The following is a 24,737-nucleotide window of genomic DNA, read 5'->3' as shown; positions in this document are numbered from 1 at the left end:
AACAAAAATCTACTTCACTGATTGAGATGTGTTTATAGAAATGGTAATTGGGTTAGAATGCCTAGAAGAACTGATCCCCCTCAATCTGAACCAGAACCCGAAACACCAGTTTTTAGGGGTACTCAATCTCCTCCGATCTGTCCCTTTGAGGAAACACATCCATTTGGGCAAGCTCCTGCATCATCTATCGAAGACATTGGAATTCGGATGGACCGATTTGAACAAAGACAAGATCGGCTTGAACTTCGAGAAGATCAAATCCTATCTGAACTACAGCAAATTCATCGACAATTTGACTCTTTATTTAGGCACTTTAATTTTTCACCTCCTGAATAAGCTTGTATATATGGACACAATCACCTCTTGTTGTAACAATTATGTTGTTGTAAACTCTTTATATTACTCACCTTGATCACAATGCCTTGATGACTACTAATCGCTGATATGGTTACTTAATGTATTAATTAGTGAGAATATGCTCAATATTGTTACTCATTGTCGCATTTAATGTTAAAATTAAATGTTTCTATAATGTCTACTTTGAAAACCTCGTGTCTTGGTAAATATGATATGAGAAAGTAACATTACCATGATGTTAAATATTACCATGATATTGATGTATTGTCATAATGTTAATATATCTGAATGCATAAATTTGTTAAAATTATTATTCGGACTTTATTGATTAAATAATCAAATCACTTAATTGCCATTACATGCATAAAATAACATGTTGGAAATTAATACAAAAATTTTCATAACAATGAGCATGTCTTCATGATTGTATAGTCTTGTCTGATTGCATGAAAGTATTAAATTAAATTTTCAGTTCCAATCAGATTTCATGAATACATTATTCTCTTTTGGACTTTGATTCACACCATTGAATTTTGACAAATAAAATCATCTAGCAAATGCATATCTTTTAGACTTATCATGTGAAAAATATTCCCTTTGAGAAATAAATTTAATGATTCCTTCTTATAAAAGCAAGATATTTTTTTGTGTAAGGATTTGATTCACACAAATATCGTGATCCTTGTAAAGCATGCCTTAATATCCTATCAATTTGAACTACATAATTGGCTTTCCTCCTTCATGCAAAAAGATAATAACAAATAAAAAGGAAGAAGTTTTCACTTCATGTCATGTTTTTCTTGAGATGTTTGTATCCTATCACTCTATGTAGATAAATGACATGAACCTACTTATGGCATCACACGTATATTTAAATGTTGTTTATACTATTCTCCTTTTTGTTGATAACAAAGAGGGAGAAATATATGAATTGATGCTATAAATGCCATATTATGTTGAAAAAAAGCAGATATATGAATTGATGCTATGATTATGCCATGCTTGCATCATCGAAAATATATGAATTAATGATAACTATGATTGCCATATTAGCAATATGTCATGTTTGCATTATGTTAAGATAACAAGAACTTGCATCGTAGTCCTATGTGTTGATATCTTACCATGTGATGAAATGCTATGGTTGCTAATAGACTTGAAATGTGTGCATCATGTTAAGATATCAAAATCTTACTTCGAAATTTTACATGTTGATATCTTACCATATGATGAATTGCTATCATTACCATAATTCACATTTGAAATTTGAAAATGGATGTCGAGTCTTGACATCATACATCATTTTCAGAGAGATACATCATGATGGGAATTCAAAGGCTTTGAATTCAAGAATGACTTATCTCAATTATGGCACATAGATAGAGGGAGTTAAGATTAACTTCGTTATCAATTTATTATCATCATCAAAAAGGGGGAGATTGTTGAATCTCGAATTTTGATGATGACGTCAATTGTCATTTATTATCTAATCCATATGTTGAGATAAGTGTGTTGGATTAACTACAATGAAAGTAAGACATGCAGCAGGAGTTACGCTGAAGTCAAGACTATGATCACGTTGGGAGTTCGAGAGCTCGACGGAAGTCCGGACGGTCGTCGGAGGTTCTACGGGAACAAATCCGAGAAGTCCAGGAGCTTGCCAAAAGAAGCTCGTCAGAACTTGCCAAGTGGATCGTCGTAAGTCCAGGAGTTTGCCGGAAGTCCGCCGGAGCATCGTCGAAGGTTCGTCGGATGTTCGCCGGAAGCTCGCTGGAAGAAGCGATTGACGCACCGGAGCAAGTTGCAGTAAATGTCTTAAGAAATTCGTAGTTGGCACGATGATTAAGTTAGAAATGGGAGGTGATCCCATTAACTTAATCTTGGGGCAATTGGGCCCTTGACAGACCCAAATTGGGCCGAATGGATCAGCCCATTCGGACCCAGATTTCTTGGCCAGAGGTGGCACCGCCCAGGGCTCAATCTCCGAGCTCTGGCTGGGCGGTGCGACCGCCTCTGACAGAGGTGCAACCGCTAGTCTTCGAGCTCGGGTTGGGCGGTGCAACCGCCCCAGTCAGGTGGTGGCACCGCCTGAACTCGATCTCCGAGCTCTGGCAGGAGGTGCAACCGGCCCTGACAGGAGGTGGCACCGCCCAGAAGCTCAATCTTCGAGCTCTACCAGGTGGTGCAACCGCTAGACCCCGAAATTCCAGGAATTGATAGTTTTGAGCTCGGAATTCAAACTGGGTTGGAGCCAATAAATACCTCACCCTTTCAGCAATGAAAAGGCAACAAAAACACTGAAATCCTGATCTTATTCTGTAATTTTTAGAGATCAAAAGTGTTGTATGTTGAATCTCGGATTTTGATGATGAAGTCAATTGTCATTTGTTATCTAATCCATATATTGAGATAAGTGTGCAGGATTAACTACGATGAAAGTAAGACATGCAGCAGGAGTTGCGTCGGAGTCAAGACAATGATCACGTTGGGAGTTCGAGAGTTCGACGGAAGTTCGGACAATCGTCAAAGGTTCTGCAGGAACAAATCCGAGAAGTCCATGAGCTTGCAAAAGAAGCTCGTCGGAACTCGCCAAGTGGATCGTCGCAAGTCCAGGAGTTTGCCGGAAGTCCGCAGAAGCATCACCGAGGGTTCATCGGATGATCGATGGAAGTTCGCCGGAAGCTCACCGGAAGAAGCGATTGACGCACCGGAGCAAGTTGCAATAAATGTCTTAGGGAATGTCGTAGTTAGCACAATGATTAAGTTGGAAATGGGAGGTGATCCCATTAACTTAATCTTGGGGCAATTGGGCCTTTGAAAAACCCAAATTGAGTCGAATGGATCAACCCATTTGGACCCTGATTTCTGACAGGCGGTTGAACCGCCCAAGGCAGGAGGTTGCACCGCCTGGGCTCAGTCTCTGAGCGAGACTGGGAGGTGCAACCGCTCCAGCCAGGTGGTGGCACCGCCTGGGCTCAGTCTCCAAGCGAGACTGGGCGGTGCAACCTCCCCTTACAAGAGGTGGCACCGCTTGGGCTCGGTCTCCAAGCATTGGCTGAGCGGTGCAACCGCCTCAGTCAGGAGGTTGCATCGCCTGAGCTCGGTCTTCGAGCTCTGGCAAGAGGTGCAACCGCCCCTGACAAGAGGTGGCACCGCCCAGAGGCTTAGTCTTCGAGCTCTGCCAGGCGGTGCAACCGCTCCAATCAAGAGGTGCAACCGCCTGATCCCGGAATTCCGGGAATTGACAGTTTTGAGCTCCAAATTTGAACTCGGTTGGGGCCTATAAATACCCCACCCATTCAGCATTGAAAGTATACAGAATACACTCCGAAATCTTGATCTTATTCTGTGATTTATAGAGCTCAAAATTGTTGTAAAGGCCAAAAGTCCTCCCTCTTTTCTTCCAAGTTCTGAGCTGTAAAGAGAGGAGAGGAGAGAAAATTCTATAAGAGTTGTCTCCTAAGCCCGTCAAACGGAATGAAGCTGTAAAAGGGTGGTTGGCCTTCGCCTATTGAAGGAAGGCCTTTAGTTGACGTCGGTGACCTCGTCGGTGGAGGAAGCCAAAAGTGGAGTAGGTCAAGATTGACCGAACCACTCTAAATCTCAGTTTGCATTTACTTTGAGCATTTTATATTTACTGCAAATCTCCTCTAAAGCTTACTGCTTTCTGCGCATATACGATCGGGTTTCAGCTTTGCACTTTTCGAATCAACGTTTAGACGTAAATCTATTTTTTTTCTACGATCATCATATTTCAGTTGGCGTTTACGTTTTGATTTCTATCTTAACTGCAAACTGCCTTAATATCCTTGCTTAAGCTGCATCTCGCCTAATCAAGTTATTTACGAATCAGCATTTAGACGTAAATCAGTTTCTTCATACGAACATCATATTTCAGTTTGCACTCGTATGCTGGATTTCATCATAACTGCAAACTGCCTTCATAGATTGACTTTAACGTCATCTCGCTTGATCTTAAGTTAAAGTAATCTTAGAATCGGCTTTCACACCGAAATCGTTTTTATCGTTCGAACGTTTTTATCGTCGAAAGATTTCCGCTGCACTAATTCACCCCCCCCCCCCTCTTAGTGCTCTTTATCCTAACAATTGGTATCAGAGCGGGGTTAACTCTCAAACAGATTAAAACCCAAGAGAGATGACATACATCGGAAACCAAGAGGGCCACTCTATTAAATGTCCACCCATGTTCAATGGTATGAACTACACCTATTGGAAGACCCGAATGAGGATCTTTCTTATTTCTATGGATTTTGAACTTTGGAATCTTGTCGAAAATGGATTTTCGAAGTCTTCTCTTCCAATGATCGATTGGAATGAATTGGAGAAGAAGGCTTTCGCTCTTAATGCAAAGGCTATGAATGCCTTATTTTGTGCACTTGATAAAAACGAGTTCAACCGTGTTTCGGTTTGTGAAACCGCATTTGATATTTGGCACACACTCGAAGTGACTCACGAAGGCACAAGTAGAGTGAAAGAGTCAAAAATAAACCTTTTGTTACACTCTTTCGAACTTTTCTGGATGAAACCGAGTGAGACTATTGGCGACATGTTTACCCGTTTCACGGATGTCGTCAACGGTCTAAAAGGACTCGGAAAAAGTTTTTCGGATTTTGAGCTCGTAAATAAGATTCTAAGATCCCTTCCTAAGAGTTGGGATCCTAAAGTCACTGCTATTCAAGAAGCGAAAGATCTAAACAACTTCCCTCTTGAAGAACTAATCGGGTCATTAATGACCTACGAGATGACTTGCAAAGCTCATGAAGAGCAAGAAGACATCCTTCCAAAGAACAAGAAGGATATGACACTTAAAATTTCAGAAGACCACTTGAGAGAAAACTCAAGTGATGAGGACTGTGATGATGACTTGGCACTTCTAACAAGAAAATTTAAAAAATTCATTAAAAGAAACAAGTTTAAGAATGAAACAAAAAATAAATTTGAACCCAAGAAGGACCAAGTTATTTGCTATGAGTGCAAGAAGCCGGGACACTACAAGAGTGATTGTCCCCAAGTTAAGAAGAGGACATCAAAGAAGAAGGCGCTCAAAGCAACATGGGATGACTCGAGCGCGTCCGAAGAAGAGGAGTCCAACACCGAGCAAGTTGCTCATTACGCCTTAATGGCCATCGGAGAGGAGGTAACGAATTTAATAGATGCAGATTTATCATTTGATGAATTATTAAATGCCTTCCATGACTTATTTGATGAATGCAAGATTATTAGTAGAAAATATAAATTGCTAAAAAAGGAGCATGATAGTCTTACTTGTAATTTTGATAAGTTAAAAACTGAATATCATGATAGTTTAAGTTCATGCACAAAATGCCATGATCTAGAAACTCTCCAAAAGGAAAACTTGCTACTTAAGGACATCTTGAAGAAATTCGAGGTTGGTAGCAAGTCATTGAACATGATCCTTGCAAACAAGGGTCACGTTCCCAAAAGAAGTGGAATCGGATTTGTGAGAAGTCCTTACCAAAATCCAACCACCTTCATAAAAGGCCCCATTTTACATGTTTGACACCAAAGCAAATGCAACTTTTGTTGCAAACTTGGACACAAAACGCATAATTGTCCATTCAAGAAAATTAGTCCAAACAAATTAATTTGGGTTCCTAAAGGAACCATGATAAATTCTATGCAACATGATAAACAATGTAGATCTATTTTTGAGGCACCCAAAAGCAAATGGGTACCTAAAAATCATCCTTTCTTGTAGAAACCTATACCATCGCAAGCTATGAGCAAGAGATGGTACCTTGATAGTGGATGCTCAAGGCATATGACCGGAAATCCATCTCAATTCTCTAAGCTCACTAGCATAGACGAAGGCTATGTCACCTTCGGAGACAACAAGGGTAAAATCATTGGCAAAGGAACCATAGGTAACAAATCCAACTTCTTTATCGAAGATGTTTTGTTAGTTGATGGTTTAAAACATAACCTCTTGAGCATTAGTCAATTATGTGATAAAGGATATATTGTCAGATTCGAGTCTAATGCTTGCATCATTAAAAAACCACACAAAAACACGTCAATGATTGCATTAAAACAAAATAATGTATACACTATTGACATCAATGAGTTGTGTAATGAAATGTGTTGTTCGGTTTTGAATGAGGATGCTTGGCTATGGCATAGAAGATTAGGTCATGCTAGCATGAAACTAATCACTCAAATATCATCTAAAGAACTTGTAAGAGGTATTCCTCATATCAAGTTCATCAAAGATAATGTATGTGATGCTTGCCAATTAGGTAAACAAATTAAGGGCAGTTTCAAATCTAAGAATCAAATAAGCACCTCTAGGCCCTTACAATTGATCCATATGGACTTGTTCGGACCAATCTCTACATCAAGCCTAGGAGGTAGTAAATACGCCTTCGTCATTGTGGATGACTATAGCAGATACACATGGACTTACTTCTTAAAACAGAAAAATGAATGCTTTAGATATTTTACCAAGTTTTGTAAACTTGTTCAAAATGAGAAGGGTTCTATGATTTCGTCAATTAGAAGTGATCACGGTGGTGAATTTCAAAACCATGATTTCCAAGAATTTTGTGAACTCAATGGATACAACCATAATTTCTCTACTCCTAGAAATTCTCAACAAAATGGAGTAGTAGAAAGAAAAAATCGAAATTTACAAGAAATGGCAAGAACCATGTTGAATGAACATAGCCTACCCAAATATTTTTGGGCCGAAGCCATAAATACTACATGTTATATTTTGAATAGAGTTCTAGTAAGACCCTTACTCACCAAAACTCCCTATGAGTTATGGAACAGCAAAAAACCCAATGTTTCATATTTTAAAGTCTTTGGGTGTAAGTGTTTTATCTTGAATGAAAAAGATAACTTAGGAAAATTTGATGCTAAATCCGATGAAGGAATCTTTCTTGGTTATTCTTCGGTTTCTAAAGCTTTTCGTATCTTCAATAAAAGAACTTTAATTATTGAAGAATCCATTCATGTTGTCTTCAATGAGATTTCCGAAATCAAGAAAAACGATTTTGATGATGATGTTAATTTTAATTCCTTGAATTTAAATGAAACCCCGTCTCCAACTAGCAACTTGGATGCATCCACTTCCGAAACATCCTTACCCAAGGATTAGAAGTATGTAGATGCTCATCCTAAGGAGCTAATCCTAGGAGACACATCAAAGGGGGTTCAAACATGTTCTTCTCTTAAAAATTTTTGTTCCAACGCCGCTTTTCTCTCCCAAATTGAACCCAAATGTATTGACGAAGCCATGAAAGATGATTCATGAATTATCGTAATGCAAGATGAATTAAATCAATTTGAGAGAAATGAGGTGTGGAAGCTTGTTCCTAGACCAAATGACCATTTAGTTATTGGTACTAAATGGGTTTTTAGAAACAAGCAAGATGAATATGGTATTGTGGTTAGAAACAAGGCTAGATTAGTGGCCAAAGGTTTCAACCAAGAAGAAGGTATCGATTATGAAGAAACCTTCACTCCTGTGGCTCAATTAGAAGCCATAAGGATGCTCCTTATCTACGCTAGTAGTAATAATTTTAAGTTGTTTCAAATGGATATTAAAAGCGCTTTTCTAAATGACTTTATTTCCAAAGAAGTTTATGTTGAACAACCTCCTGGATTTGAAAATAATAGCGTCCCTAATCATGTGTTTAGATTAACCAAAGCTCTCTATGGTTTAAAACAAGCTCCGAGGGCTTGGTATGAGAGATTTAGTTCTTTTCTTATTGAAAATAATTTCACAAAAGGCAAGGTTGATACTACATTGTTCATCAAGAATTTTGAAAATAATTTTCTCATTGTTCATATTTATGTTGATGATATTATCTTTGGTTCTACGAATGAATCTCTTTGTGAATCTTTTGCTAAAACTATGAGTCTTGAATTCGAAATGAGTTTAATGGGAGAATTAACATTCTTCTTAGGCTTACAAATTAAACAACTAAGCAATGACATCTTTATTAGTCAAACTAAATATGCTATGAATTTGCTGAAAAAGTTTAATATGAATAACTCAAAAGCTATTAACACTCCTATGAGCACCTCCACTAAGTTAGTAATTGATGAAAGTGGAGAAAGCTTCGATCAAAAAACTTATAGGGGTATGATAGGAAGTTTACTTTACCTCACTGCAACTAGACCAGATATCATGTTCAGTGTAGGACTTTGTGCTATATTTCAATCAAACCCTAAGATATCTCATCTCAAAGCAGTTAAAAGAATACTTAGATATCTTAATGGTACCACAAATCTAGGATTATGGTACCCAAAATCAGAGAATCTTGAGTTAATTGCTTATGCTGATGCGGACTTTGCTGGTTGTAGATGTTGAATCTCGTATTTTGATAATGAAACTACTTGATATATGTTTATGATTTAATATGTGTTTTGAGTAACGCAGGATGCTTTGATCAGGATGAGACAATTAAAGTAGGAAAATCATGTTGTGCCGGAGGAACATGTCAGAAGATTGGACGTCGGGCCGGTAGATCGGTCGACGTATCGACAGAAGGCTTCGGGCAGTGGACTCGGGCATCGGGCCAAGAAGAGCGGTTAGTGTGCCAAGGATATCGGAGTTACGGAGTCAACTGGCCAATTGGGCAATAGGCCGCAAGAGAGGACGATGCGCCGAACAATTAGACGAAGCGTCGAGGGACCAATGACATGCCAGACAACTTGGTTAATTGCTTAGGATTAATTGTCTCGATCGAAGTTTTGCTTTAAGTGTGCAGGATTAACTACGATGAAAGTTAGACAAGCAGCAGGAGTTGCGCCGGAGTCAAGTTCATGATCACGTTGGGAGTTCGAGAGTTCGACGGAAGTTCGGACGGTCGTCGGAGGTTCTGCGAGAACAGATCCGAGAAGTCCAGAAGCTTGCCAAGCGAAGCTCGTCGGAACTCGCTAAGTGGATCGTCGCAAAGTCCAGGAGTTTGCCGGAAGTCCGCAGGAGCATCACCGAGGGTTCATCGGATGATCGACGGAAGTTCGCCGGAAACTCGCCGGAAGAAGCGATTGACGCACCGAAGCAAAGCTGCAGAAATTGTCTTAGATCTAATCGTAGTTAGCACGTTGATTAAGCTGGAAAATGAGAGGTGATCTCATTAGCTTAATCTTGGGGCAATTGGGCCCCTGAAAGACTGAAATTGGGCCGAATGGAGCTAACCATTCGGACCCTGATTGCATCAGGAGGTGCAACCGCCTAGGCCAGGAGGTGGCACCGCCTGGGCTAAGTCTCCCAGCGAGACTGGGCAGTGCAACCACCCCAGCCAGGAGGTGGCACCTCCTGAGCTCAGTCTTCGAGCTAGACTGGGCGGTGCAACCTCCCTGACAGAGAGGTGGCACCGCCTGAGCTCGGTCTTCGAGCTCTGACAGAGAGGTGCAACCGCCTCAGTCAAGAGGTGGCACCGCCTGGGGCTCAGTCTCCGAGCCAGACTCAAGCGGTGCAACCGCCCCTGACACAGAGGTGCAACCGCCTGGGCTCAGTCTTCGAGCTCTGCCAGGCGGTGCAACCTCTCCAGTCAGGAGATGCAACCGCCTGATCCCGGAATTTCGGGATTTGATCGTTTTGAGCTCCAAATTTGAATTGGGTTGGGGCCTATAAATACCCCACCCATTCAGCACTGAAAAGATACAGACCTACACCGAATTCTTGATCTTTTCTGTGATTCTAAGAGCTCAAATTTGTGTAAAGTCCTAAAGTTCTCCTCTTTCTGTTCTTCAAGTTTTGAGTTGTAAAGAGAGGAGAGAAAGGTCCTGTAAGGGTTGTCTCCTGAGCCCATCAAAAGGAGTGAATCTGTAAAAGGGCAGTTGGCCTTCGCCTATTGAAGGAAGGCCTCTAGTTGACGTCGGTGACCTCGTCGGTGGAGGAAGCCAAAACTGGAGTAGGTCAAGACTGACCGAACCACTCTAAATCTCTGGTTTGCGTTTATTTTGAGCACTTTATCATTACTGCAAACCTCCTACATAGCTACTGCTCTCTGCGCCTTTACGAACAAGTTTCTAAGTGCTGATCTTTCCGAATCTGCATTCAGACGTAAATCGGTGTTTTCATACATTACAATTTACGTTTACGTTTTGATTCTGCAAAACTGTCTTCTGCGCTTTTACGAACAAAGTTTCTAAGTTCAGATCCCTTTAAAACTGCGTTTAGACGTAAACTGCGCAAACTGTGTTTAGACGTAAAACTATGTTTTTGATGTAAACTGCGCAAACTGTGTTTAGACGTAAAACTGTGTTTTTGACGTAAATTGCGTAAACTGTGTTTAAACGTAAAACTGTGTTTTAGACATAAACTACTTTTAAACGTAAAACTACGTTTAGACATAAAACTGCGTTTAGACGCAAACTGCATTTAGACGTAAAACTACGTTTAGACGTAAAATTGTGTTTAGATGTAAAACTGCGTTTAGACGCAAACTGCACTAAGACGCAAACTGCGCTTAGACGCAATCTGATCTTAGACGCAAACTACGCTTAGACGCAAACTGCGCTTAGACGCAATCTGCATTTAGACGCAAACTACATTTAGACGCAAACTGCGTAAACTGCGCTTAGACGCAAATTGTGTTTAGACGTAAACTGCACTTAATCATAAGTATTATTAGAATCGGCTTTTGCATCAAAATAGTTTTTATCGAACGCAGCTTTCGTTTTTAATCGCTGAAAGATTTCCGCTGCACTAATTCACCCCCCCCCCCCCTCTTAGTGCTCTCGATCCTAATAGTAGACTAGATAGAAAAAGCACATCAGGAACATGTCAATTTTTAGGACATGCCCTTGTTTCCTGGTCATCTAAGAAACAAAACTCGGTTGCACTTTCAACAATCGAAGCTGAATATATTACAGCAAGTGCATGCTGTGCACAAGTTGTATGGATGAAAAACACCTTAGAAGATTATAAAATTCATCTTAAAAATATTCCTATTAAATGTGATAACACAAGTGCAATATGCTTAACGAAAAATCCTATACAACACTCAAGAACAAAACATATTGATATTAGACATCACTTTATACGAGATCATGTTACTAATCATGATGTAATCATAGAATTCATTGATACTAAACATCAACTAGCTGGTATTTTTACAAAACATCTAAGTGAAGAACAATTTGATTTCATAAGAAGAGAGTTAGGAATATTGATGTGTCCGAGTACATAAACTAGTTAAAATTATTTTTCGAACTTAATTGAATGATCAAATCACTTGATTGTCATTACATGCCTAAATAATATGTTGGAAATTATGTGTTGAATACAAAAATTTCCATAACATAAGCATGTTTTGTCTTCATGATTGTATTTGAAAATCTATAGCATAGTCTTGTCTGAATGCATGAAAGTGTTCATTTCATGTGTGAATTCGCTTAACAATTGGTATCTTAAAAATCGGATTTTCTCATACACTTATATGTGAAAAATATTTTTCTGAAATGGATTTGATGATTCCTACTTATGAATTCCATCTTGAAATATGGATGATAGTGTTTTTACTTGCAAAGAGTTGTTTCACACACATATCTTGACTCAAAGTAAACTCACAAATAGCTGGTATCACAAATGGCTTTCCTCCTTCATGCAAAAAGATTATAACAAATAAAAAGGAAGAAGTATTCAAAGCAATCTACATATCATGCTTTCCTTTATATGCTTGTATAATTGATTTCCTATCACTTACTATTGGAAAATAACATGAACCGAGTAAAGGCATAAACAATTATCGCACTTATGCTCAAAATTTGCTTATATTGTCTTCCTGGTATCACAATTACCAAGCTTTTTGTTGATGACAAAGGGGGAGAAATATATGAGTATTAATGCCATGCTTGCATCACCAAGAGATATATGACTAGATGCTATGATTTGCATTATGCCTTGTATCGTGTCAAGATATCAAACAAAAAACTTGCATCATAATTTTACATATTGATATCTTACCGTGTGATGAAATGCAATAATTGCTAAAACATTTGAAATGTGTGCATCATATAATGATATCAAAATCTTACTTCGTAGTTTCACATGTTGATATCTTACAATATGATGAATTGCTACTATTACCATCATTCAAACTTGTAATGAAAATGAATGTCAAGCCTTGACATATAGATACATCATGATAGAAATCATGATGTGAGTATTGATAAGTTTATATGATTTTAACTTATCAATATGTCTCATGAATTCAAAGGTTTTGAATTCAAGAAAGACTTATCTCAATTATGGCATATAGACAGGGGGAGTTAAGGTTAACTCCATTATCAATTGATTGTCATCATTAAAAAGGGGGAGATTGTTGAATCTCGGATTTTGATGATGAAGTCAATTGTCATTTGTTATCTAATCCATATGTTGAGATAAGTGTGCAGGATTAACTACGATGAAAGTAAGACATGCAGCAGGAGTTGCGTCGGAGTCAAGACAATGATCACGTTGGGAGTTCGAGAGTTCGACGGAAGTTCGGACAGTCGTCGGAGGTTCTGCAGGAACAAATCCGAGAAGTCCATGAGCTTGCCAAAGAAGCTCGTCGAAACTCGCCAAGTGGATTGTCGCAAGTCCAGGAATTTGCCGGAAGTCCGCAGGAGCATCACCGAGGGTTCATCGGATGATCGACGGAAGTTCGCCGGAAGAAGCGATTGACGCATCGGAGCAAGTTGCAATAAATGTCTTAGGGAATGTCGTAGTTAGCACAATGATTAAGTTGGAAATGGGAGGTGATCCCATTAACTTAATCTTGGGGCAATTGGGCCCTTGAAAAAACCCAAATAGGGTCGAATGGATCAACCCATTCGGACCCTGATTTCTGCCAAGCGGTTGAACCGCCCAAGGCAGGAGGTTGCACCGCTTGGGCTAAGTCTCCGAGCGTGACTGGGAGGTGCAACCGCTCCAGCCAGGCGGTGGAACCGCCTGGGCTCAGTCTCCGGGCAAGACTGGGCGGTGCAACCTCCCCTAACAAGAGGTGGCACCGCCTAGGCTCGGTCTCCGAGCACTAGCTGAGCGGTGCAACCGCCTCAGTCAGGAGGTTGCACCGCCTGAGCTCGGTCTTCGAGCTCTAGCAGGAGGTGCAACCGCCCTTGACAGGAGGTGGCACCGCCCAAAGGCTCAGTCTTCGAGCTCTGCCAGGCGGTGCAACCGCCTGATCTCGAAATTCCGGGAATTGACAGTTTTGAGCTCCAAATTTGAACTGGGTTGGGGCCTATAAATACTCCACCCATTCAGCACTGAAAGTATACAGAATACACTCCGAAATCTTGATCTTATTCTCTGATTTTTAGAGCTCAAAATTGTTGTAAAGGCAAAAAGTCCTTCTCCCTCTTTTCTTCCAAGTTCTGAGCTGTAAAGAGAGGAGAGGAGAGAAAATTCTGTAAGGGTTGTCTCCTAAGCCCGTCAAAAGGAGTGAAACTATAAAAGGGTGGTTGGCCTTCGCCTATTGAAGGAAGGCCTCTAGTTGACGTCGGTGACCTCGTCGGTGGAGGAAGCCAAAAGTGGAGTAGGTCAAGATTGACCGAACCACTCTAAATCTCGGTTTGCATTTACTTTGAGCATTTTATCTTTACTGCAAACCTCCTCTAAAGCTTACTGCTTTCTGCGTATATACGATCGGGTTTCAGCTTTGCACTTTTCGAATCAACGTTTAGACGTAAATCTTTTTTTTTTTTTGTACGATCATCATATTTCAGTTTGCGTTTACGTTTTGACTTCTATCTTAACTGCAAACTGCCTTAATATCCTTGTTTAAGCTGTATCTCACCTAATCAAGTGATTTATGAATCAGCATTTAGACGTAAATCAGTTTCTTCGTACGAACGTCATATTTCAGTTTGCGCTCGTATGCTAGTTTTCATCATAACTGCAAACTGCCTTCATAGATTGACTTTAACGTCATCTCGCTTGATCTTAAGTTAAAGTAATCTTAGAATCGACTTTCACACCGAAATCGTTTTTATCGTTCGAACATTTTTATCATCGAAAGATTTTCGCTGCACTAATTCACCCCCCCCCCCCCTCTTAGTGCTCTTGATCCTAACATTGTAAAGTCTAGAAGTTCTTCTCCCTCTTTTCTTCCAAGTTCTGATCTTTCAAGAGAGGAGAGAAAATTCTGTAAGGGTTGTCTCCTAAGCCCGTCAAAAGGAGTGAAACTGTAAAAGGGTGGTTGGCCTTCGCCTATTGAAGGAAGGCCTCTATTGCACGTCGGTGACCTCATCGGTGGAGGAAGCCAGAAGTGGATGTAGGTCAAGATTGACCGAACCACTCTAAAATCGTGGTGCTCTCTGGTTTGCATTTACTTTGAGCATATTATCTTTACTGCAAACCTCCTCAATAGCTTACTGTCTTCTGTGCTTTTACGATCGTGTTTCAAAGTTCAGTATTTTTCGAATCGGTGTTTAGACATAAATCAGTTTTATTATACGAACATCATATTTCAGTTTGCGCTTACATTCTAATTTCCATCATAACTGCAAACTACCTTTATAGATTCGCTTTAACTGCATCTTGCTTGATCATAAGTTAAAGTGATTTACGAATCGACTTTTCTACCGAAATCGCTCTTATCGTACGAATGCAGTTTTAATCGTCGAAAATTTTCCGTTGCACTAGTTCACACCCCCCCCCCCCCCCCCCTCTTAGTGCTCTTGATCCTAACATGTAGCACTAACACTAGGCAATACCACCGCCTAGTCTGGTTGTACCACCACTTAGGAGACTGTGTCTAAGCGATACCACCACCCAGACTAGCGGTACCACCACCTGAAACTACCACTAGGTGGTACCACCGCCTGACATAGTCTCAGAAACTGTGCCACCGACGATGCCACTTGTTGGGTCACTATTTGGGCCTTTCTCTTGGCCCAACATAGTCCATATATGGGCCTAATTGGCCCCTAATTGGGTTGGCCCAATTTCAAACCCAGTTATGTGCTAACTACGATTTCTAAGGCATACACTAAGTAAATTTGGTCTGGTTAGTCTTGGTTTCTTTCGGCGATCTTTTGGTGAACTTCCGACAATCTCTCGAGAATATTCCAACGGACTCCCGACAAGCTCCTGGACTTCTTGGTCAATTCTGGCAAAACTTCCAACGAACGTCTGGACTTTTGATGAACTCTTGAACTCCCAGTGAAATCTCATTTTTGACTCCGGGACTTTAGTTTGCTTTATGCCTTGATCGCCATCGTAGTTAATCCTGCACAAATAAAACCTACTTTCATCTTACATAATTATTATAAAGCTTGAATTATGTTGTTATCTAGCATGTCATTAGTTCATCGACACTTCGTCCTATTCTTCGGCGCATCATCCTCTTTTGCGGCTTATTGCCTAATCGGCCAGTTGACCTCCGTAACTCCGATTTTCTTGGTGTAATTTTCACTCTTCTTGGCCCGATGCTCGATCCCATGGTCCGAAGCCTTCTGCCGATACGTCAACCGATCCTCCGGCTCGACATCCAATCTTCTAACATGTTCTATTCTGGCTCAACATGATTCTTCCTGCCTTAATTTTCTCTCCCTGGTCGAAGCTTCCTGCGTTACTAAAAAAGACGATCAAATCGTAAACACTATCAATTAGTTTCATCATCAAAATTCGAGATTCAACAGTTATTACTTTTGGATCTTAACTTTTAGGAAGAGACCTTAAAATCCTACTCACTAATTTAATATTATTATAATTTTTACCGAAAGCTTTTAATCTATTGACAACATCAATAAAACGGATGTACATATCACCAATAGATTCATTTGACTTCATTTTAAATCACTCATAAGTATAAAGAAGAAGATTAATTTTAGATTCTTTTATTCTACTTGTATCTTCATGAGTGTGTGTATGTCATATATCATGTATAGCATTACAAATAGAAACTCGATTGAACTTATTTTTATCTAAAATATAAAATAATATATTCATAGCTTTAGCATTTAAAAAAAATATTCTATTTTCAAAATCATCTTATTCATCCATTGATTTAGAAGATTTTTAAAAACCAACCATGACAACATTCCATAAATCAAAATCCACATAAGTCAAGAGAATTCTTAGTTTAGTTTTCCAACAAGTGAAGTCCATCTTATTAAACATAGGAGGAGTGATGGAGTTACCCTCTTGATTACCTAAAAAAGTCATTAGAGATCTCTCTTGGGTGTTGAGAGAACCTTGCTTTGACACTAATTGTTAGGATCTTAATGCTATTGAAAATTTAACTAACTTTAAAGCTCGATCGAAAAAAATGTATCAAAAATATAATTAACTAAATATTGAGTGCAAGTAAGATTTATAAGTAAATAATAATAAGTAAGCAATCACAAACAAAAGTCATAAACAAGAGAAGGAATACATACCGATTTATAGTGATTCGATCTTTCCGACCTATGTCCACTCTCAATTCCTCTTCTCTCAAGGCTACTGACTTTCACTGCCTATCTTCTTTCTAATGAGTGAAGATCATTTACTTTTGTTATAACTTTTCTCCTTTTTATAGGCTTAGAAGAGAACCTCTACACTCACTCTTTTATAAGAGATTTCTCACCTTTTACATCTTAGTATCACAACCAAATTCAAGAGAAAGGAAGAGACTCAAATAATGCTCAAAGAGAGAGCTACAACACTTCACAAACTAAAAAATAAATGCTCCATCAATCAAGCTTAAGTGAGGTATTTATAGGCCTTAAAAGGTTTGAAAATGGAGCCAAAATTTTAAATCCCCAAAAATTTTGAGATTACAACGATTCTACCATTACAAAATTTAAATTCTGGAAGGTACTATCATTGCTTTAGATGATACTATTGTTGTCATAAGCGATACCACCGTTGGAAAGGCTGACAAGCATAAATAGTGCTTGTTGATTGATTTAGACAATACTACTACATGGGCTTACTGGTACGATCACATAAGCCTGCTTTAGGTTATCGATTTGACCTTTTAACTGACCCAATTCAACCCAACTTTAAGTCCAATGACTTTCTTAATAAGTTAATATTGTTTCTACGTAATACCAACTCTGATCCAAATGATCTCGATCAAGACTTTGTTAAATCAACCATATATCTGACAAATTTATAAAGCTTTCACCACATTGTACACTATTTTGGCATGTCTTTCGATCTTCCGATACTTCGTTCGAACCTCCAGCACATCACCCTTTCCTTGACATAACGTTCATTCCACCGACATGTCGACTTTTTTACGATATTCAATCTTCCGACACAATATCTAATTCTTCTGGCACGATACCCAAACCTATAACACAAAATCCGATCTCCAAATACGTCGACTAATCCTTCGACTCGACGTTCAATTTTCAACACGATAATTTCTCGATGCAATATCCGACTCTCCTACTCAATAGTTAGACTCTCGATGGTCTAAATTCGTGATCGAAGTATTTTCTACGTCATTTATCTCAAAAATATGAGTTCAATAAACTTATCAATTAATTTCATCATCAAAATTTAAAATTCAACATTCATGACACCATAATTTATTGCCTCCCAAGAAATGGCTAATTTGGATACGTGAATTTTGTTCCGTCTACGTTGAATGTTGGGTTCTACCCTATTCTATCCTCAAACACTAACTTAGACCGTGTTGTATGTTACTGGATGCATATTCTATAGTTCATGTTAAAGTCGTAGTAGAGTAACTCAGTGATTGAAAATTTTGGGTTGGATTGTGATGCATAATACACACTCAGCTTCGGTGATCCATAACCATATGTTCTTCAATTGAAATAAATTGCTTTATGATGTACACCACCTCAAAAATACAAAAATAACAATCAGGAAGTTAAAATTTTAATTGACCGTCTTGAAGGTCAAAATGCCGACATAATTTCTTTCTATTTTTAGATTCCTTATTATATAAAACTAAGATTACTTTGATACTATTAACAGTTACGGGTCTAAAATGTTTAATAGCGATACGTTTATACGATCCTATAACTCAACTCAAATCTCTTTTCTTCTTGAAGTAAACTGAAACGTCCGAGCTCGGTGTTTATAATGGTATTTCTTATATCATGCATTGGCATGAATCTGAACCTTTCTTTTTTTGATAAAATATTCCTCTTCAAAATAAAAGAAAATTTAGCTTTTCTTTTATTTTCTCTTTTCTTGCTCCCTTTCTTCCTCATTCAAAATAGTGTTTTCGTTAAGTTAAATTCATGTGCGCGAATAGGTAGCCACAATTAGCTCTGGTCATGATTCCATAACCAAACCAATAAGGGGGCTGATTTTAGAACTAGAATTTTATTATTTTTAATTAAAATTTTGAAAATATAAATACAATATATAAATTAAATTTTAAATAATAATAAAAATAAATAAATTTATAAAACCGATAGTTCAAACCGAAAATGTCAATTTTACGAATTGGCTATTCCGATTTCCCGAATAAAAAAAATCAGAATCGAATTATCCTATATCGATTTTTGATTCGATTTGAAATCAATAAATTAAATTCGATTCGGATTTAAATCCGATTCAACGAATCGAATCATGATTAAACATAATCACAATCACCGTCCTCTGACGCTTGCGGCCCATCAGCAGTCGACATGGGTCCACGACATTTTGTCCTGAACAATTGATTTTGTGTCACGCTGGAGGGAGCCTACTATGCTCATTAAGTCAAAGCACACTAGGATGGCACCATTACATACGTACATGTATTAAATATATGTATGATTAGGTGCCACTCTTGGTGTGTATTAATCCCAAGTCCTTTCTGACAAGACTGCTTCGTGGAACAGGACAGACTCGTCTCGCTGTTCCAACTTGCGTGCAACCTCTGGTGCTGGGACCTGCTGTCACCGGTGTTGTGACACGGAGATAAGATCAAGGCGAATCCGTCTTTGAAAGAGAGGGAGGGAGGGATGTGTTCCAGTCAAGGACTGGGACTGGCAGCTTTGGACCCTAGTGCTGGTCGAACGACTTGAAGGTAAATGTTGCCTTTCAAGCATGCCATCCACCAACCTCCCCTGCAAGTTGCGGAGATGCCAATTGCATGAACTTCTCCCAAGCATCAGAGTTTTCCTTGTACCTCTTTTTTTTTTTCTTGTTCTCTACAGTAAATGGATGCCGAAATCAAGACTTGAGGGATAAGATGATGAGAACAAAACAGGGTAAAGAAAACAGGAGGATGAACAAAGAGGCAAAGAGCTTCTGGAACAGGAAACTTAGACAAGCATTAAGATAGCAAGTTGTTCCAGTGGAAGCTTTTCTGGGTTGAAGCTGTGCCTGTTGCTCCAGTTTGGAAGAAGATGCCATATACAGTGCAGTGATTGAGATGTTTTTGAATTACTGATATGTTTTTGAATTATTCCACAGACATCTACACCTCACGAGGTCTGTCCAACCTATTGATTCATCAACATTTGCCTTAAGAAACAAAGGAATCAGATCAGAGAAGACGAGCTTTTTCTATTGTCATTTCGAATGATGTACACCAATACTCGATCAAGGAAAATAATACAAGAGTAAAGGAGTTGAAGCCACTTGTTAGTGTATCACCAAGTCTCTTACCTAAAACTCTTATTATTCGTCAAAGCAAGAACAGTAAGATTCAATCAGCATCCACTCCATACTCCTCCTCCCTTCTACTGGGGAGGAGCTGAGCTCTGCACAGTGGGCAGGTGACATGCCCGATGTCCACCCACTTATCTATGCAGGCCCTGTGGAAGGCATGGGAGCAGTTGCCGAGCTGCCTGACCTCGTGTCGGGCCTCCAAGGCGCCCAAGCAGACGGCGCAGACGGGCTCGCACCGGTGGAGCCTAGTCTTCCTGTGGTTGGAGAACCTGACGACGGGAAGACCGGTCTTGATGGCGGAGGCGGGGAGGGGAAGGGAAAAGGAGGGGGAGGGGGGGTTGAAGTCGGGCAGCGGCAGGGGGTAGAGGAAGTGGTCTTCGTAGGAGGAGATGAGGCCGAGGTGGAAGAGGGCCATGGAAACGGCAAGCTTGATGCGGTCGAGGAGGTGGACGACGAGGGCGACGGGGCGAGGGAGGATGACGGTGTAGCAGACGGAGGGGAAACCCATGGAGGAGTCAGCCGAAGAAGAGGAAGGAGAGGTGGTGACGGAGGTGAAGGAAAATGCGGTGCGACCGAGGAAAATAAATGGTGGTGGCAAGACGTGGGGTCTCGGTGTGCGTGAGAGAGAGAGAGAGAGAGAGAGAGAGAGAGGTGAACATGCCATGTGAAACCTCTATTTCTTCTTTGTTTTGTGTGTACGAAGCAAAAGCTGCCTTCCCCTGAGAAGGACAAGCTTTGAGTGCAAAAGTTTCATGGATTTTTGTCAAGATTTTCTTTTTCTAAAGCGATCATGTGTCAACACCATTTGATAAGATTCTCATCACCACGTTGTGTCATTGGTGAAATCAAGAAGAAAATTTAGAGCCCAGCTATGCCATCTACTAATCAGATTATTCTTGAAGGATAAAAGACAGCACATGATTTAATCCTAAGATCTTAATCAACTAACTAAATCTTTAATTTATAGCACCATCCAGCAAAGAGGATGGTGATAAGCTTTCTCATATGATTGTAGAAATTAGTCAATGTCAAGTTTAACTTATTATGGAGATGTGTCTTTAAAACAGTAGTTCAATTCTTCTACACAAAGAGAAAGTCAAAAGTAAAATATGTAAGATTGTTTGACTAGTTGACCAATAGATATTTATACCATGCTTAAATATATATATTTATATATTAAAAAAACAAGTCAGTCTACCTAAATTAACATGGTGGAACACAATGATTAATTTCCTTGAACATGTGTTGCGTCTTTAACACCCTATAAATCTTGATGATCATGATAAAATACTGCTTCACATGAAAGCACAAATATCAATCTATTTATGCAGTAGAAAGGGAGCGAGATGCATGCATTGAACCTCTTTTCTATTGCCTTGGTTTCATTTGCTTTCCCCACTTCTGCGGCAACGCATCATGGAAGGTCCCATCAAGCCATGAAGAGTCCTGCTATGAACCACCTTATTTCTGAGGACTTAAGCTGATGGGAGTTCCATTTTTTCAATGAATATGACAAACCTCTTGTCTGCTAAATGCTGGGAGGATCAAGCATCAACAATCTTATTATAAGTCTGCATAATTTGGCAAAGAAAATAAAAGAACGCTTTATTCTTACCATTTAGATTTTCTTCTGCTGACAACTTGCCATCCCTCTTCCACAGAAACATGTTAGGTAGAGACTAGCATTAGCACAAAGAATTATATAATCACTTCTTCCACAAAAGGAGCAGATTTTGCACCTGTTATTGCAGACTTAAGGCAATAATTCAATTAGTCAGAACGATATTGTCAAAGCACAAAAGTATTGTTTGACTGAGTGCCTTCCCATCAGGAAAACATGGCATCTGCTCTAAGCTGTATCAAGTCCTATTTTCAAAAAGACAAAATTGCTCGAGTGGTTAATTTCTTATCAGAGAGACATAATACTTGTGTGAATCATCAATTCCAGCATCTGTTCCTGAATGCTTTCAGGTAATTTGTGGAGCTGAACTTGTTAGATTTGTGTCAAAAGTAAATCATACCAGATGCTCCATTTCACTGCTAAGAAACAAACTGCTTTGTTCCAGAGAAAAGATCACGCTCCTATTCAGCTGGCCCTCACTTTTGTTCTCCAGCAGCTGGACAAAAAAGGACTAGAGTTGCTGCACTTATCTTCGACCTCCATGGACTCTGTTTCGAGATGGGCCATCCATCTATTCCTGTCCTTGCAACATATTACTTTTGATTTCACCTACTATGTGTTAGGCATTTGTATGTGACTCCTCATCAGTAATTTGATGAAAAGCACGGGCCAAGATATGTCCCATGAACATAGGGTCCACAATAGAAGCCCCTGAGAAATCAACCTCAACCTGCCAAAGGCATTTAAATCTATCAATGGTCACAAAGTGATCTAGGAAAATTACAAGTAACTTAAAGGATATATTTGATGATATCTGCAATGCAAGCAATTTATATCACAACTTTCTTACTGGAGTGAAAGCCAAGGGTACAAAGTGACATACCATGATTGTGTAGTATAGACAGAGAAGAAGTCATGATACCATGCCCTCGTCAGAGGTCTTCCTCAATCCAATAACCCACATCCTACTTTTAATGACTACATCACCTCACATGAATCCCAAAAGAAATGACATCAAGATATTACCAAAATTAAAGACTTAGAGATGCAGGATATCAGAATTCAAATATTTAACAGCATACAAACCAACACACACAAGCAATAAGAACCTGATCAAAGTCTCTGAGTTCGTAAGATTCAAATGACTGAAGGAAAATGAAACAAATTGAGATGCAATCTTTCAAAAGAAAATGATGGGTAGTTCACAACATTCTGAAGTATCTCTCTAGTATTTTTTCCCCAATAGATAAAAGGCAAAAAAATTAAGTATAATTCTTAGGCTTAGCTGAGTCTGTGATGATTTTTACATCTAGCATTGTGTTTACTGGTTGACAAGAAACCAAAATGCTCATCCTCAAAGTGCACAAAGCCATGTAGCAATATAAGAGCTAGGATACTAACAATCCTACATTACAAGAGGACCAAGTGAATTGGTGCGACCCACAATAATGGAAGCATGGTTCATCATGCCGACTTGTACCCCCACGGGGGATCAACATGCGGATCGCCTTGTACCATGCAATTCATAATAGGAGATCCCGTTTCGCCCAATATGAGGTTTGTACTAGTCGAAACGATCGAAATCCGATTGTTACCAACCTATACCGATCGGATTTCGATTGATACCAATCAATGACTAAAATTTGTTGAACTCAAATGGTTCAAACCCTTTCTACCCTCACATTCTCTCCCCATTCACTCTCTCTAACTAATCTACTGTCTCAATCACTTCCTCTCTCATATTTCTCTCGTTCTCTCATTTGTATTTTCTTGAAATTCACAAAACTATGATTTATGGATTGGATCAAGTTTAGGGGGCTAATTATAGAGGAATAACACCTGAGTTAGAAGAAGAACTTTCTTATCAAAGGTATGTAGACAATTTCTCAATCGTATTCAACAACCCATTTGGTTTGGAGACATGACAACAACGTAGACAACAGTGCCTCAAGCGACAATAATGATGTCGAGGCATCAATGGTCCCATCTACATAGTTTGAGTGTAGTGCATGGATCGAAGAATAATATTTTATGTATGCTACTCAAGATTTAAATCATGGTGCTCGATATGATAGTTGGTCATTATTCTTTGAACAGTAGTACAATGATCAATCTTATGATATGGAATAATAGATCATTGGTGAAAGTAGAAGTTTCAACATTCTGCATGCTCTGCACTAATATATGCCACAATCATACTTATCTCAAGGGTTACCTCAGACATGTGGTTCACGACAATCAAACTACGATCATCACCATATTGATATACCAATGACATATGGTGTATCCGTATACTATGTCATGAGATCAATTTCAGGATTGAGTTTGACAAACATGTTAAATTGATATACAAATACATAGGATTGAGAACCTTAATCCACTGTCTATTCAGTTCCATTATTCTTTTTAGTGGTAAAATCAAGTATATCTATCGATCAATTACTTAATTCATTTGAATCTTAAAGTTTAAATTATTTAATAAATAATCTAGCAACTCAAATCATTTCTTTTTTGATAATTCAATATCAACAAAAGAATGGTCCAAAACGTATCACAAAGCTACTCCTTAGAACCTTAAAAAGATATATGATACTATTCTTTCCTAATTATCTTTGCTAAATTATACTAAATTTATATTTATTTTTAACTTAAAAACCTAATCTAATTTTTATTCTTCAAGAATTTTTAAAATTATTTTTGACTATTTTTATGTGTTGTCGATACGTCCCACCGTACTGACACATAGTACATCGATACAGAGTGATGCATATCGTACAGATTGATACATCAATATGGACCGGTAAAACAAACCTTGAATAGAAGAATTCAAACTCCTTACATGTTCTGAAACAAATTAAATGGTTTACCTATATCTCTAGTTGTACAAATTAAAGAACTCCATGATCGAAGTAACTATGCAAAAATGTCCTCCATCCATTTATTACAACTTTAAATAGCAGACAACACGAGTAGCAGTGATAAATATCTAATAATGACCTTCAAATAGACAAGAACATAGCTGACATAAATCAGTTAACTCTGCATACAAATCTGGAAGAAACATCTAATTGAGCAAAAACAATTTAAACTGAGACGATTAAGCCTCGAACCAAATTGAAGCGCAAGAAATGTGTCCACATAATTAATAACTACCACAATAATCGCAACAAACATTGATAACCAAATGATATATGAGTAAAAAACCTAATT

At 38.9% G+C, this 24,737-nt stretch overlaps 1 protein-coding gene across 1 annotated transcript; it reads right to left on the bottom strand.

The window, feature by feature from the left end:
* Positions 1-19,943: 19,943 nt before the first annotated feature.
* LOC135642898 (brassinosteroid-responsive RING protein 1-like) lies at positions 19,944-20,414 on the bottom strand. Its single transcript, XM_065159377.1, has one exon. The coding sequence runs from the start codon at positions 20,412-20,414 to the stop codon at positions 19,944-19,946; it is 471 nt and encodes a 156-aa protein (XP_065015449.1).
* Positions 20,415-24,737: the final 4,323 nt, after the last annotated feature.

This window comes from Musa acuminata, chromosome BXJ3-7, assembly GCF_036884655.1.
Source record: "Musa acuminata AAA Group cultivar baxijiao chromosome BXJ3-7, Cavendish_Baxijiao_AAA, whole genome shotgun sequence".
In the NCBI taxonomy this organism is placed as follows: Eukaryota; Viridiplantae; Streptophyta; class Magnoliopsida; order Zingiberales; family Musaceae; genus Musa; species Musa acuminata.
This window is presented reverse-complemented; position numbering and strand designations above follow the sequence as displayed.

What these genes read in the sequence shown, in the direction of transcription:
- LOC135642898 (XM_065159377.1), bottom strand. Translation starts at nt 20,414, where the DNA reads ATGGGTTTCCCCTCCGTCTGCTACACCGTCATCCTCCCTCGCCCCGTC.